Consider the following 13,862-nt stretch of genomic DNA (forward strand, 5'->3'; position numbering starts at 1 on the left):
GTAGTTTTGGGGAGAATTCTTATATATTTTTTAGTAGCCTAATAAGGTATTTTGATGAGGACTTTGTACCACCCTCCTTGCTGGAGCCAAGTGTTACTCATTTGGTAACCTCCCGGTCCTGGAAACACATAACTGTGAAATTCTAGGACAATGTGATACAGCAGTGAATCAATTAATTCTCTGTATCAGGAGGGATCTGGTACACTGAGGTACTAATGACTCCACATCCTTCTCCAAAGGCAGCCCCACAGAAGGCGGGCGCCACGTTAAGCTGTGCTGCTGTCAGCAAGCTGAAAGCTGTGGGTCTCTGACATGGCTTTCAATTGCTAGCAGGTTTCTCTCATTGCACCTCATTTGCATCTGGGACATCAATTAGCATGTTTGTTGAGGCTAATTGAATGAAACTCAATCATAGCTCTTAATTGCTTGACTATGTGAAAAGAAATCACATTAATGCAGCTAATTAAGTGTACGGCAATAGATGCAACATAATTAGGAGCGAAATGTAAAAAACAAGGGATGGCAAAGGTGCCGGAGCAGGGTTGCAGGGGGACAGCAAGGCACAGTTACCGAGCAATTGGCGGGTTCGGAAACAGGTCCCTTTGCTCTGGCGCCTGCTTGGAAAAAATAAGCCGCATGATGATCATGGACAACTTGAGAAGGAAAATGCAAATAGGTTTGCAATTACTACTTTTTCAAGCTGTTGAGGGGCAGGAGATGGCACCTCTGGGGGGCCTGGCTCTTGAGTGGGCCCCAGGGACTTGTTAAGTGCTGTTTAAAAGTACTTGGCTTTGAATTACCCTCACGCCTTGTTAAAGGGTTTTTCCTCTTTTATCTTCGATCAGCATTTTCAACAAGGAACATGGAGAAGGGTAGTATCTGTAACATTTGCATATCAAAATCAAGCTTCCTGTCTTAATTTTACCCAGGTCCCTACCTCAGACCCGTGAAGGGTCTGCACAGCCCCTTGACTTCTACGGAGGACGTTGTTTAGTGGTTGTAGCTTTAATTCCTCAAGTACCAAGCTGGGGAGAGATGAAAAGGATCAGTTCTTTCAAAACCAGAAAGCTCAGTGTCGTTTCTCTTGGGAGGAACTAGAAGCCACAGATACATGTGTCTTTACCTCCCACCTGTGTGTGAAGCACTGAGTCGGAGGGCTTTTACTGAGTAGGAAATGCATTTTGTAAAGTTTTTAAAAATGTGCAGTGCCTTGAAATATAAGAATTGGCTACTTTAAATACCAATTTTATTTATTTATTTATTTTAGAGCTAGTTCTTCTGAGGTTGTAACGCCTAACTCAGGCAAGAAAACAGATCCCTTAGCCCATGCTGAGCTAAAGATAAATGGGTTCCCTTGCCGCTTTCGAATCTGGAGAGTAGACACTTGGTACATTTCTATAATAATTTTAAATAAAATATCCTGGTTATTGTATGTTAAAACATGTCTATTAAAAGAGCCCATGCTGAGGCTTAGTCACTATCTGATTAGCCTCATTTTAGAGCCCATAAGCAATAAATGCTCAATTACACTCCTGTTATTGTATTTTAATTTGTTAAGAATTGGCATTAAGGAAGAAAGTTATAGCAAGTTGATATTTTTAAAGGAGTAACTGTGCAAGAAGGAATTCATTATTTACAAGCATTAACTTTGGTTTGGAAAGTTGGGTTTGCATATTTTCAGTGGATATTAATGGAAGTAAACTAAAGATGCTTGAGAAAAACCTTTTTTAAGAAGTGACCAACACTAACCATCTACGGTGTGCTTTTCCTTTCTTTTCTCTTCTCTTTTCTTTTTGAGACAGAGTTTCGCTCTTGTCGCTTAGGCTGGAGTGCAATGGCACGATCTCTGCTCACTGCAACCTGTCTCCCAGGTTCAAGCGATCTCCTGCCTTAGCCTCCCAAGTAGCTGGGATTACAAGCATGCGCCACCACACCTGGCTAATTTTGTATTTTTAGTAGAGCAGGCATTTCACCATGTTGGCTAGGCTGGTCTTGAACTCCTGACCTCAAGTGATCCACCCTCCTCGGCCTCCCAGAGTGCTGGGATTACAGGCGTGAGCCACCACGCCCAGCCTGATGTGTTTTTCATTTGTCATCCTCAATAGCGCAGTCCTGAGAATTCCTGTGCCTCTTCCAGCTCTAGCTTTCCTTCCATCTAGTTTAACAGAGTTAATTCAATAATAACTTTCTTTCTGTCTTTGGTCTACATCCTCTCAAAGCTGATTATGTTTTCTAGAGTCCAGCATCTCAACTTCCAAGTGGAATCTCCTTTCGGGGGCTGGTGAAGTCAGATTTGTGGTTCCCAGCCCAGATACCACCCTCCTGTTACCCGAACCCACCATGACAGCTTTCCTCGAAGGGGACTGTGGCTGACTCCAGCCAGCCTGCCCTGAGAGTCAGGCCATCCTCCCTGAGCCACCCTGTAAAATGAAATGGCCAGTCACCAACCTTGGGTGGCCGGGCACCTCTGCTCCCGGCCTCTGGGCTGATGTGAGATGCACGCGTACCAGGGTTTTCTGCCTGGATGGCCTGTATGTCCTTTGTTGGGGAATGCCTGGCCTTGCCCCTGCCTCTGAATTTGCCCCACTGTAGCACAGTTTCTGATCCTTTCTCCAGTGGTCTTCAGCCCATTGTTCTTCCTCCTGGTTCTGACCTCGGTGTTTTGAGCTTTCTGTCTGCACCAAGACTTCCATCCTCAGGGGTCACCAGGGACCCTGAAGCATCTTGTCCCTCTGGGGCTGGTGTAGGGGAGCCTGCCGGGGTTCTGTATTTATCTGCCAGAGTGTCCCCCGCCAATGTGGCTGTGCCCTCATGTAAAGAGGTTCTCCTCCCACCCGTCCTGCCATTGAGAATTCCTGCACCCTTTTCCCTTGAGTCTGGTTTGACTCCATGTGGCACCCTGTAAGTCATGTTGGTTGCGGGAAGGTCTACGTTGTCACACCCCAGGCTCACCCATCTGACCATGGTTGGGCAGGGAGAAAACAGCTCTTCTCATCCTCTGCCCTGAGGACCCACGGTTTCATTCCTTTCCCCTGAACTGGAATTGGGTACTTTGTGGCTTTTGTTGTGCCATTTCTTCTATCAGCAAACATCTGCTTGTTGACAAACCTGTGACTCCTTCACAAGTGTGGGTGTTGTCCTGCAATTAAAAGGTGGACTGCTTGCCTGTAATCCCAGCTACTCGGGAGACTGAGGCAGGAGAATCTCTTGAATCCGGAAGGCAGAGGTTGCAGTGAGCTGAGATCATGCCACTGCACTCCAGCCTGGGCAACAGAGTGAGACTCTTGTCTCAAAAAACAAACAAAAAAAAAGGTGGACAGCCCGTTTGCTGGAAGCCACTGGAATCTTGCTTTGGCCTCTCTGCTACCCTACCCTGTGTCCCAGCAGCTCCCTCAATACACTTGGCCAAGTTTCCTTGTCCCTGAGACAGAGGCTTCCGACCCTTGCATAGTGATTCTAGAACTTGATCCAACTATCTCTCTGCATCGGGTAACTGCCATTGGGCAGTTAAAAGACAGTAGCCCACTTCCCCACCCTGCCTCGGTCCCTTGCATCCAGCATGTGAGTTTATTTGGCAGTTCTTCTAAAATTACGTTGGCTGAGCACGGTGGCTTATGCCTGTAACCCCAGTGCTTTGGGAGGCTGAGGTGGGAGGGTGACTTGAGACTAGGAGTTGGACACCAGCCTGGGCAACCTAGCAAGACCCCATCTCTAAAAAAATTAATAAATGAAATGGAATTATGGTCACCTGAACTTAATTACTTTTAACAAAGACAAATTTATTGGTTTTCAAATCTAAAGGGAATTCACCAAGATGCTGCCAAAGAAAGAGCATATTTATTCCCACTTCCTGCGTAGTCTTAAAACACTTGAAATGTTGTTTTTCCAAGAGTAATTTTCAAATACAATCATTTCTCTGTATTCATGGGGGATTGGCTCCAGGACCCCTCCAGAATACCAAGATCCTCAGATGCTCAAGTTCCTTATATAATATAGCATAGTATTTATATATAACCTGCACACATTCTCCCGTATACCTTAAATCATCCCTAGATTACTTATACCTCATGCAGTGTAAATGCAATATTTTCTTATTTTTATTTTTTTAAATTGTTATATTGTTACAGAGGGCTGAGTGTATATTCTTTCTTAACGTGTGATATCGAGTAATATGTGTCCAGAATGCTTAAGATACTGTGTTTGCAGACAAGGAGTCTCATTACCAAAAATAATAATAATAATAATAATGAGATGATGATGATGATGATGGTGCACTGGAGGATCAGTAACTCACTGGCCAGCAGGCCCATCCCCCGGCTCTCAGTTGCTTGTTCACCTGCCCCCTTCCCTGTCCATCAGCCAGTTTCCAGGTAGTGTTTGACTCCACAGTGAGTTGAGTGAGCTGCCAGAGAGCAGTCACTGTCCACCGAGGCTTCCCTGTAGTTCTCTCATCGCTGCTGGTCATTTGCTTCCAAGGCCTAGAAAGCCAGATACCCCTTGGACATCTTCCTGGTTCTTAGCAAAACAGTTGACCTTTTTACTTCCAGTTTTCACCTGATTTTTCACCAGAGAGCTTCAGTCGTATCTAGATTTTAATGATATTCCCATCTGAGACAGAAAGGTTATTACAAAATGGTTTCCTACTCCATGGAATTTTACTTGGAATTTATAGGAGGAGCCTAATGTACCCTCTGATAAGCAAGAGTTCAAAAAATCAGATTTTATGTGTAGACTTACTTCCTAATGCCCCTTGAAGGAGGCACCTGCTGTGTCTCTCCTTATATCTAGCTCCTGGATTAGTTCAGGACACAGAAGCAAAACTCTGATTTAAATATAATGATGATGTTACCAGTACTCTATAGATAAAAATCTCATGATTTTTAAAGTACTTTCCACAGTGGAAGGGTCATAGGGTTTTAACTCATGACGTCTGATAGACCCTTTTGTTCTAGGTTGTAAAAGGTCTTTTTTTTTTTTTTTTTTTTTTTTTAATCTCTCTTGGATGTTTAACATTTTGAACAGGATTACATGCAGAATGTTCATGGTAAGGAGATTGACCTTCTGAGAACCACTGTGAAAGTCCCAGGGAAGAGGCCACCCCGAGCCACGTCGGCCTGCGCGCCCATCTCCAGCCCTAAAACCAATGGCCTATCCAAGGACATGAGCAGTTTACACATCTCACCCAATTCAGGTAAGCTTATAGCAAATGCACTAACAAATCAAGTTCAACAGCAACAGATGGTCCAGGCTTGAGGACAGTGTTGGACTCTTAGGTTAAGTGGAGACGGTAACTATCACGTTACAGATTAAGGTTTAGAAACCTTATTACTTTCTGTGGCTGATCATTTCCTTTAAACTTTCAGTTCCGCAAATGCCAGCGAGCAAATGGTGCTTTGAGTCACAGCTGCAAAAACCATGCGTCTAGGCCTTCCCAGGGCTGCATAGTGGAAAGTGAAGTTTAACATGTGAACTGGGTTTTTAAGGGCCTTCTGAAAAACGTGAATTAATGTTAAAGTGTCAAAGATTAACTCATTTCTGATAACTGTATATATGAAAGTGGAAAAACCATTCGGAGCAAGATTCAGAGGAAACCACTTAACCTATATAAAATGTAAATTTTGTGTTATTGTATTTTAATTATCTGCCGTTCTTTAATGCAACTTTAGTTCTCAGTATTCTCTTTTAAAGGAAATGTTTTTTTTTTCATTCAGGATCAGAGAAAGCTGTATTTTCTCAAATGTTGATGTGTTTAGAAATTCCTGGCCCCTGTGCCCAGTTGCCAGCCATCCAAAATGACATTGTTCATTTTATTTACGTTTTTGCGAATAATTGCCCTGTGTCATGAACCTTCCCGTGCCTGCTCATCAGAGATAAGGTGAAGATCCTCTTGAGCCCTCCCATACACACACATACAGTCAGGCTCCTTCAACATGGGGAAATCCCTTCAAGAATTTTGCATTTTTTCCAGTGGAAAGTCCAGAACTTTCTTCTCTCCCACCTACATCCAGTCTTAAAACAGATTTCTGGCTAGGCGCAGTGGCTCATGCCTGTAATCCCAGCACTTTGGGAGGCTGAGGCGGGTGGATCGCCTGAGGTCAGGAGTTCGAGACCAGCCTGGCCAACCTGGTGAAACCCTGTCTCTACTAAAAATACAAAAATTAGCCAGGCGTGGTGTCGGGTGCCTGTAATCTCAGCTACTTGGGAGGCTGAGGCAGAAGAATCGCTTGAACCTGGGAGGCGGAGGTTGCAGTGAACCGTGATTGCACCACTGCACTCCAGCCTGGGTGACAGCGAGACTCTATCTCAAAAAAAAAAAAACAGATTTCTCTCCTACGAGAGTTTCTGGTCTTTAATGCTGCACTTTCCTCTTCTGAAACATCAAGTGCTTTTAAAGAGGGATGGTACTGACCGCCTGGTTCTGAGGCATGAACGACACTGGTAGGTGAGAGCAAGATGGTACAGAGGAGTTCAAATTTGGGTCCACCATCCTGGGCTCCGCTGCGCAGTGTTAGGCAGTCACTGAGCTGGTTCTTTCCCACCACATTGGGGTGCTCTTGCCTGGCCTGCCTGTGTTGCAGGGGGGCAGTGTCAGAGGAGACAACATGAAAGTGCTGGGAAAGCTGGATACAAACACAAGCTGTTGTTTCTAATCAAAATTAAAACTGGCTTTATGCTAAAGGAGTCTTTAGTGCCTCCCAAAAAAGTGATAACAGTATTTTTACAGGGGCTTCTATGACCTGCCAACCTTTCTTCCAAGACATCCGTGAGATTTTTCTTATTAGAGCGGTGTGCTAACTATGGGATGGGAAGAGAGAAAAGAAGGGCACAAGAAAGAAAAAAACAATCCGTAGTGAGTAAAATGCTGAAGGCTTTATTGCATTAGTACATTACATAAACTCTTGCATTTATTCAAAAAATATCTATAGGCCGGGTGCGGTGGCTCACGCTTGTAACTCCAGCACTTTGGGAGGCCAAGGTGGGTGAATCACCTGAGGTCAGAAGTTCAAGACCAGCCTGTCCAACATGGTGAAACCCCATCTCTACTAAAAATACAAAAATTAGCTGGGTGTGGTGGTGCGTGCCTGTAATCCCAGCTACTCAGGAGGCTAAGGCAGGGGCATCGCTTAAACCCAGGAGGCGGAGGTTGCAGTGAGCCGAGATCACACCACTGCACTCCAGCCTGCGCGACAGAGTGAGACTCTGTCTCAAAAAAAAAAAAAAAATGTATCAAGCACCTATTTTGTGCCAGAAATTGTGCGCACTGTAGATATGGAGTCCCTAACCTCTAGAATTCTTCCATTTCCACCTCCCCTTCTGACCCATCACATCTAGTCATCTAGTTATTTAAGTCAACAAGCATTTATTGAGTTTCATTTTTATAATTTTAAATTGATAAAAATGTATTAAATAGAATTAATTTAACTTAAATAAAAATTTATTTATCTTTGTAACATGGTGTTTTGAATTATGTGTACATTGTGGAACGGCTAAATCATGCCATTCGTGGAGTTTCTAATGTGTGCCTGAGACACAGTTCCCGCCCTCAAGACTCTCCCCTGTTGTTGGGGAGAAAGACAAGTAGATGGAGGCCGCACGGAGCCACAGGCCCCAGGAGGGCTGTGTAAAGGGCAGGGCTTGGAGACCCAGTGATGCTGCGGTCGGCTCCCCAGGAGGTGGGCCAGGCTTCAAGGAATAGGGGATACCTGCTGAGTTTGAATAAAGGATAGGAATTTGCGAGGCACACAGATATGAAGGAGGGGCACCAATTCTGTGAAGAAGTGTTCACTGTGTAAAAGTAGGATTTTGAACTTCCTAATCTTGAGACTTAGTTCCTTGGAGCCAAATACCACTTTTGTCCTAAGGGAAACACTAATGTGTGATTATAAGTAGATAATACAAAGGCCCTATAAACCGTACCATATTTGATGGTGTTGGCTGTTGCATGGGCCTTTCTCTTTGAGGGAGTGAGTTGTGTGTCCTTGGAAGGCATTTCCCATTGCCCAGTTTCATTCTCTTTAAGAGCCCCTGTTGGGCAAATGGGAGGGTTGCGACGAGATTGAAATTCCTTTTCCATGGTCACAGCCCTCAGTGTGTAACAGGACATCTCCGCAACCCTCAAACAGGTTAATCCCACACAGGGGCCTGGCTGACTTTCCCTCTTCTCTGGATTCCAACTAGGGATAGAGAAGTGGGGGTATGACCTTAGCACAAAGGCGTTGCCACTTTGGGAAGAAGAAGATGCCTCGTGGCCACAGCAGTGCTAAGGGAAGTGGCACGCTGACCAAGCATGCGGGTGCAGTCATCAGCTGGTGTGCAGCAGGAGGGCACAGATCCTCAGATGGCAGCTCCCTGTTGATTGCTCAGCTTCATTCTTGGGTTCTAAGAATAAGCCATGGGCGGAGGCACTTCTGTAAGAGGAAGCAGCTTCATTAAAATCTTGGGAAATTTTAATTTGCATTCACCTCCTCTAAACGTGAACATGAATCTGTAAAGTGATACATTCTTTCTTGCTTAAGGAATTAAAGCGTTTGGGGATTTGAGTTTTTATACTCTTTGAAAATTGAGTTTCTTGTGTCTAAAATCATCATTCACAAAATGTCCTCTCACCTGAGGAATTCCAACACAGCAAATTCAATCTGAAATAGATTGAGGCTACATTTCAGAGACGGACTTCCAGCTAAAAATAGGTATTAGAGAGCTGTTTTTGCCAAAAAATTGAATACTTAACCTTATTCTTCACTCCTGACTCATTTGTTTTGTCTCAGTTCTGGGTGAACTGGAGGGTTTTCTTTCTTTGTATTTTCATTTTTGTATTCATTTTCTTAATGTGATTGAATTAGATCAACATTTTATGCCTTCTCTTCTCATAACTTGCATTCACAGAGACCTGATATATGTATGAGCCTAAATCTTTGTGGATAACACTTATTATTGCTTTGGAATAACTGTCCATATATGGAATGATTCATTCGGTTGGTATAACCATTTACAGGGTTCTTGATACACATTTCCAAATTAACTTCTAAAAGTTTTTACATGAAAACTCTTCCCATCCATAGCCATCACCCGTTTCACCTCACACACTTGCTAATGCTACTAATATTATTGTTAGAATTTATGCTAATCTGATGAGCCATAAAAATACCTCATGTTTTGTTTATTTGGATTTCTTCAATCGGTAATGAAGTTGAACAGCTCACATGTATTAGCTGTATGTATTTCTTAACGTTGTAATTAATTGTTTAGGTATATCTTTTGCCCATTTTTGCACTAGGTTCTTGTCTTTTTCTTGTTGATATCTAAGAACTCTTTGTATATTTAGGGTATGAATATATTTTGCAGGTATTTCCCCAGTTTATTATTTGCCTTTTAAATTTTATGCTCTTCTTTACATGAAAAGGTTTTCCCTCTTTTTTATTTATAATCAGATTATCTTTTACTGTTGTGATTTCTACTTTAAGCTATTTAGAAAGCCTTTCATAATCTTGAAACCAGATCAGAGTTTATATATGTATACTTCTAAGTTTTAATTTTATTGTTTTTTTCCCTTAAAAAATACATGTATGTGTTTATGTGTGTGAATATATGTATATGCATATATATCTGTATGTATGTGTGTGTATACATGTATATGCATGTATTTAGCCCCTAATCCACCTTTAATTTGTTTGTGTCTATTGTGTGTGACAGAAATCTAATTGAATTTTTTATTCAAATAAATAATCAACTGTCCTTTTTCTCTTTGTTGAATTTTTTTTCTTTCCCTATTAATTCCATATGTTGCCTTTGTTGTAGAACTCAATCACTTCATCAAATGGGCTGTGTTTCTGGCCTCTCAGATGTGTTCCGAGACCTGGTATCCCTGCATTGTCTTACCTTATGTAGATTTACCACAGTGTCTTAGATGTATGACTCCATTTGTATCTGGTAGTATAACACAGTTGAATATTTCTCTTTTATCTTCCAGTTTTTCTTGGCTACTGCTACCTGCTTATTTTTCTCAAATGAACTAAAGAGTAACTTGAAACCTTCTCCTCCTTGATCAAAATAATCCCCTCATTGTTGCACATGACATCAGGACCTCCTGAGGCTGATACGGGCATGTAAATAAAATAATGAAAACAATTCTATCATGGCTTTTAACTGGCATTGCTTTTAAGCTATGAATTGTGGAGGAAGTGGCATCTTACTGTGTTGAGTTCCTTATCGTGGAACACTATTCTTTCCCAATTTATTCAGATTTGTATTATAGCCTCCAGCAAAGTTCAGCATTTTTTTTTTTTCATTTAGATGCTGGACATGTCTTGTTAATCTATTCTGTTTATAATTTTTGGTGTATTGTGAAGCTAATCTTTTTTAGAGGGGTGGGTCTATTATGTCATCTAATTGGTAAGAAATAAGAACACTCCTAATTTTTGTATTTTCTATATTCAGCCATCTTGCTGAACTCTTGTTAGTTGGAATAGCTATTGGATGTTTCTGTTGATTCTCTAGCACACAGTCATAATGCATTCCATATTTCAAATACTGTAATGCCTAACTGTATGCCACCAGTTTACTGATACAGAGACTGGATTGTGTTGCCTCCTGTGCCATTCATCTCCATCGTTATTGAGTCTGCTGTATGCCCACCCTTGATTAATGCTCTGGATATTGGGGTGGGGGGAGGACAAGACGTGTCTCCAAGAGCCTTACACTCAAGTGGGGGTGGAGGAGTCCAAAGATAAACACACAAGTAAGATCGTTGTAAGGAGTGATAAGTGCTGAAGGGACACATGGGGCAATTGAATAGAAAATACCTGGAGGGGCTCGGGGGTGGGGTATTCCTAGCATTTGGGAAGTGATTTGCCTGTATTGAAATAGTGACTACATTTCACACTTTAAAATGCTGGAAATGTGGTCATCTTCATGTCAGTTTTTGCCATGGGCTTTGGAGAGAGGAAGAAACACGCACTGTCAGAGCAGCTGCCTTGTGCACTGCTGATGACTAGGCTCAGACCACCCTCTGGGGGTCATGCATTGAGGAGAGCAGAGGAGCTGCAATGGTGATGGGGTGGCTCTGGGTTCCTTGTGGCGGTGGTGGAGTTCAGGAGTGGGCTGGGGCACAGCAGCAGGCTGTGCAACGAAAGCAAGGAGAGCTGGCCAGTGTTGTCCCTGCCACTGACACCCCCAAGAGAGCATGCATCGGAACAGGCAGCATGCCTAGGGAGAGCAGAACCTTTTGATGTGGATGCTGGTGCTCCAAAGAGGAACAGAGATGATTGTGAAACTCAAACATCCTCAGTCTCAGGAAGAGAAAGAAATGGAGAGGCAAGGCAGCCCTGACCGTAGGTGGTATGAAGTGCACCAGCCAGCTCACAGCCCCCCACACGGTAGGTCTAAATGAAACCCACCAGTCAGCATGGGCCATACACCTGCTCAGAGCCCACAACCAGCCTTCTGGTTGGCCAAGGCTGCAGAGAAAACCCCTTCATCTGCCTTATCAACCCACATGCTCTTATTCGTAGATAATGGACAATGAAGATGTTTGTGGGAACCAACAGTAAAATGTGAAGGATAACTGATCTTAGGAAAAAGAGTGACATTTTGGTGAAAGAGAATTTAAAAGGAAATTATAACTCCTATCAACAGAAGAATTTAATAGGTTAGTTATTAATGATACTCATAAAATGAGGCAAACAGAGAGCATGCGTTTGGCTGGGTGTGGTGGCTCATGCCTGTAATCCCAGCACTTTGAGAGGCTGAGGCAGGTAGATCACCTGAGCCCAAGAGTTCAAGACCAGTCTGGGCAACATGGTGAAACCCTGTCTTTACAAAAAATGCGAAAATTAGCTGGGCATAGTGGCGAGTGCCTGTGGTCCCAGGGGAGGCTGAGGTGGGAGGATAGCTTGAGCCCAAGAGGTCAAGGCTGCAGTGAGCCATGATCATGCCACTGTACTCCAGCCTGGGCAACAGAGTGAGGCCTGTGTCAAAAAAATAAAGAGTATGTGAAAATACTATAGGAGAAAGAGTTTTATAAATAAAGATTGCAAAAATAAAAAATTCAGTAGATAAATATGGTAAAGAACATGGCTAAAGACATGTTGGTAGTCAAAGATATAACAGAAGAATATATATGCTAGAAGCAAGGAAGGATATCTGAAGAGTCAAGTATCAAGTTGGATGGGAGAGGAGGCTCTGCAAAAACACAAATAAAATCTTAAAACACACCAAAAATAGGAGAACAACAAGGTTACCTACAAAAGAAGAGAAATCTGACTGTAGACTTCTCAAGAGCAACATGCATTCTTAAATATAATGGAAATATTCCCTCCTAAGGACAAATAATTCTGAACCTAGAAGCCTATGCAAAGACGACTACTAATCAAATGAAGACAGAAAAAAAGACATCTTTAGACGACATACAAGGCTATACAACATCTCCATCTTAAAGGGTTTTGAAAAAATTACTTAAGGGTCTACTCCAGAAAAAAAAGAAGCATCCAAAAGATATTCAGGCCTGGTTAAACCTTCCCTTCCTCATTCAAGGTCACTGGCTTCTCAAGATGTGCATGGCCATTATCCACTTCCATTCTTTTGGCCTGGAACTTACATTGTCTTAAGTTGCCATTCTAATGAGGATCCACCAGAAGCCACATTTTGGAGAATCTTCCCAACTTGAATTTCAGTTGTAGGTCCAGAGAAGGAGGTAAAACGTCAAGGTATTTTCTGACGTGAATGTTTGGCCAGCCTAGTTTGGTGAAGCTGTATCCACATGTAACAACGCAGAGTTGTATTAGCTTCCACAGTTATTTTCGCATTTAATTAGAGAGCAGGAAAACATAATGTCCAAGAGCAAGGGTTTCAGAGTCCAAATCACTGAATAGAATCCCATTTCTCCTGTCTCAGACCCTTCTGAAGTTGTCTCACTAAACCCCAGCTTCCTTGTTTTTAAAATGGGGAAATGATGTCCACCTCTGTTCTGTGGAGAACACAAGGCATTCCTTTGAAAAGCTTGGCTGATGCTGACTTCACAGAATTACATCATTAATTCATCATAATGGTTATGCCAGAAGCAAGGAAGAGGGGAAAGAAATTATGTTCTTGAATTAATTTTTCAAATACAATAAAGCGTTGACATAGCCTTTGAGTAGACGTAATGGACGTAGGGCTTAGACTTCACAAACCCATGCTCCCCAACAGACAGCATCCCGCTATCATGGCAGCGAGGGGGCAGACAGAAGAAATGCTCTTCCGGACTTTCATGGATCTCCATGGAGCTATCTGCTCCAGTTCTGTGTCCTGTGGTCACTTTATTCTGTAACTCCTGGTTGTGACATTTTTGTTCTAGGATGACAGATACCTTCTTGTCTCTAAAGTGTGTCTTTGTTGGGTTTTTGCAACTATGGATATGTTTTTATCCTAACCAGATTGATGCTTAGACCTTTGTCAAAGGAAACCTTTCCCCTTCTCCTCCACATCCCCCCCGCTTCCCCACTTGAGGCCCCCAGCAGTTTCGAAATATTAAAGCCGTCAGGAGGGTTGAAGCTGATTTTCCAGGGGAGGTGGGGGAGGCGGGGACAGCAAATGTGTTTTGAGTATTGAACTGCCGTTGACATCTAAAGTCTCAACCATGCTGTTTTCTCCACACTTCAGCAATCAGGACATCCAGCAAACCCATAAAAAACCAAACTAATAGCATGAATATTCAGTGACCTAGAATACTAATTATTGTCATGAATATTAATGTGATCGGACTTGCTTTTTCCTCTCCTCTTTCTCTCTCGTCCTTTTTCTCCCTCTCTCCCTCTCTCTTTTTTTCCACTTAGCCGGCTCTAAAGATGGGTCATAATGAGAGCATTTAAGAGGGAGCGCTCTCCGCC

General features: G+C 42.8%; 1 protein-coding gene and 1 long non-coding RNA gene across 16 annotated transcripts in view; one reads left to right on the plus strand and one right to left on the minus strand.

Moving 5' to 3' along the window:
- The window catches only part of AGAP1 (ArfGAP with GTPase domain, ankyrin repeat and PH domain 1), a 635,310-nt gene that overhangs the window by 411,510 nt on the left and 209,938 nt on the right, over nt 1-13,862 (plus strand). For 14 of the 15 annotated variants that reach the window (XR_008523125.2, XR_008523124.2, XM_054550021.2 and 11 more), the window contains one exon: nt 5,023-5,191. Coding sequence is in view for 13 of the 15 variants with exons in the window: in XM_054550021.2 (XP_054405996.1) it covers nt 5,023-5,191 (169 nt within the window). In the remaining 2 variants the exon portion in view is untranslated. Of the gene's footprint in view, nt 1-5,022; nt 5,192-5,363; nt 6,345-13,862 lie in introns of those variants that run through there. The other variant, XM_054550022.2, reaches the window with a different exon arrangement.
- LOC134759623 (uncharacterized) lies at nt 6,100-12,973 on the minus strand. Its single transcript, XR_010136127.1, has 2 exons — nt 12,593-12,973; nt 6,100-8,408 (listed from the first exon to the last, which is right to left on the minus strand). It is a non-coding gene; the product is annotated as an uncharacterized LOC134759623 (long non-coding RNA).

This window comes from Pongo abelii, chromosome 11, assembly GCF_028885655.2.
Source record: "Pongo abelii isolate AG06213 chromosome 11, NHGRI_mPonAbe1-v2.0_pri, whole genome shotgun sequence".
In the NCBI taxonomy this organism is placed as follows: domain Eukaryota; kingdom Metazoa; phylum Chordata; class Mammalia; order Primates; family Hominidae; genus Pongo; species Pongo abelii.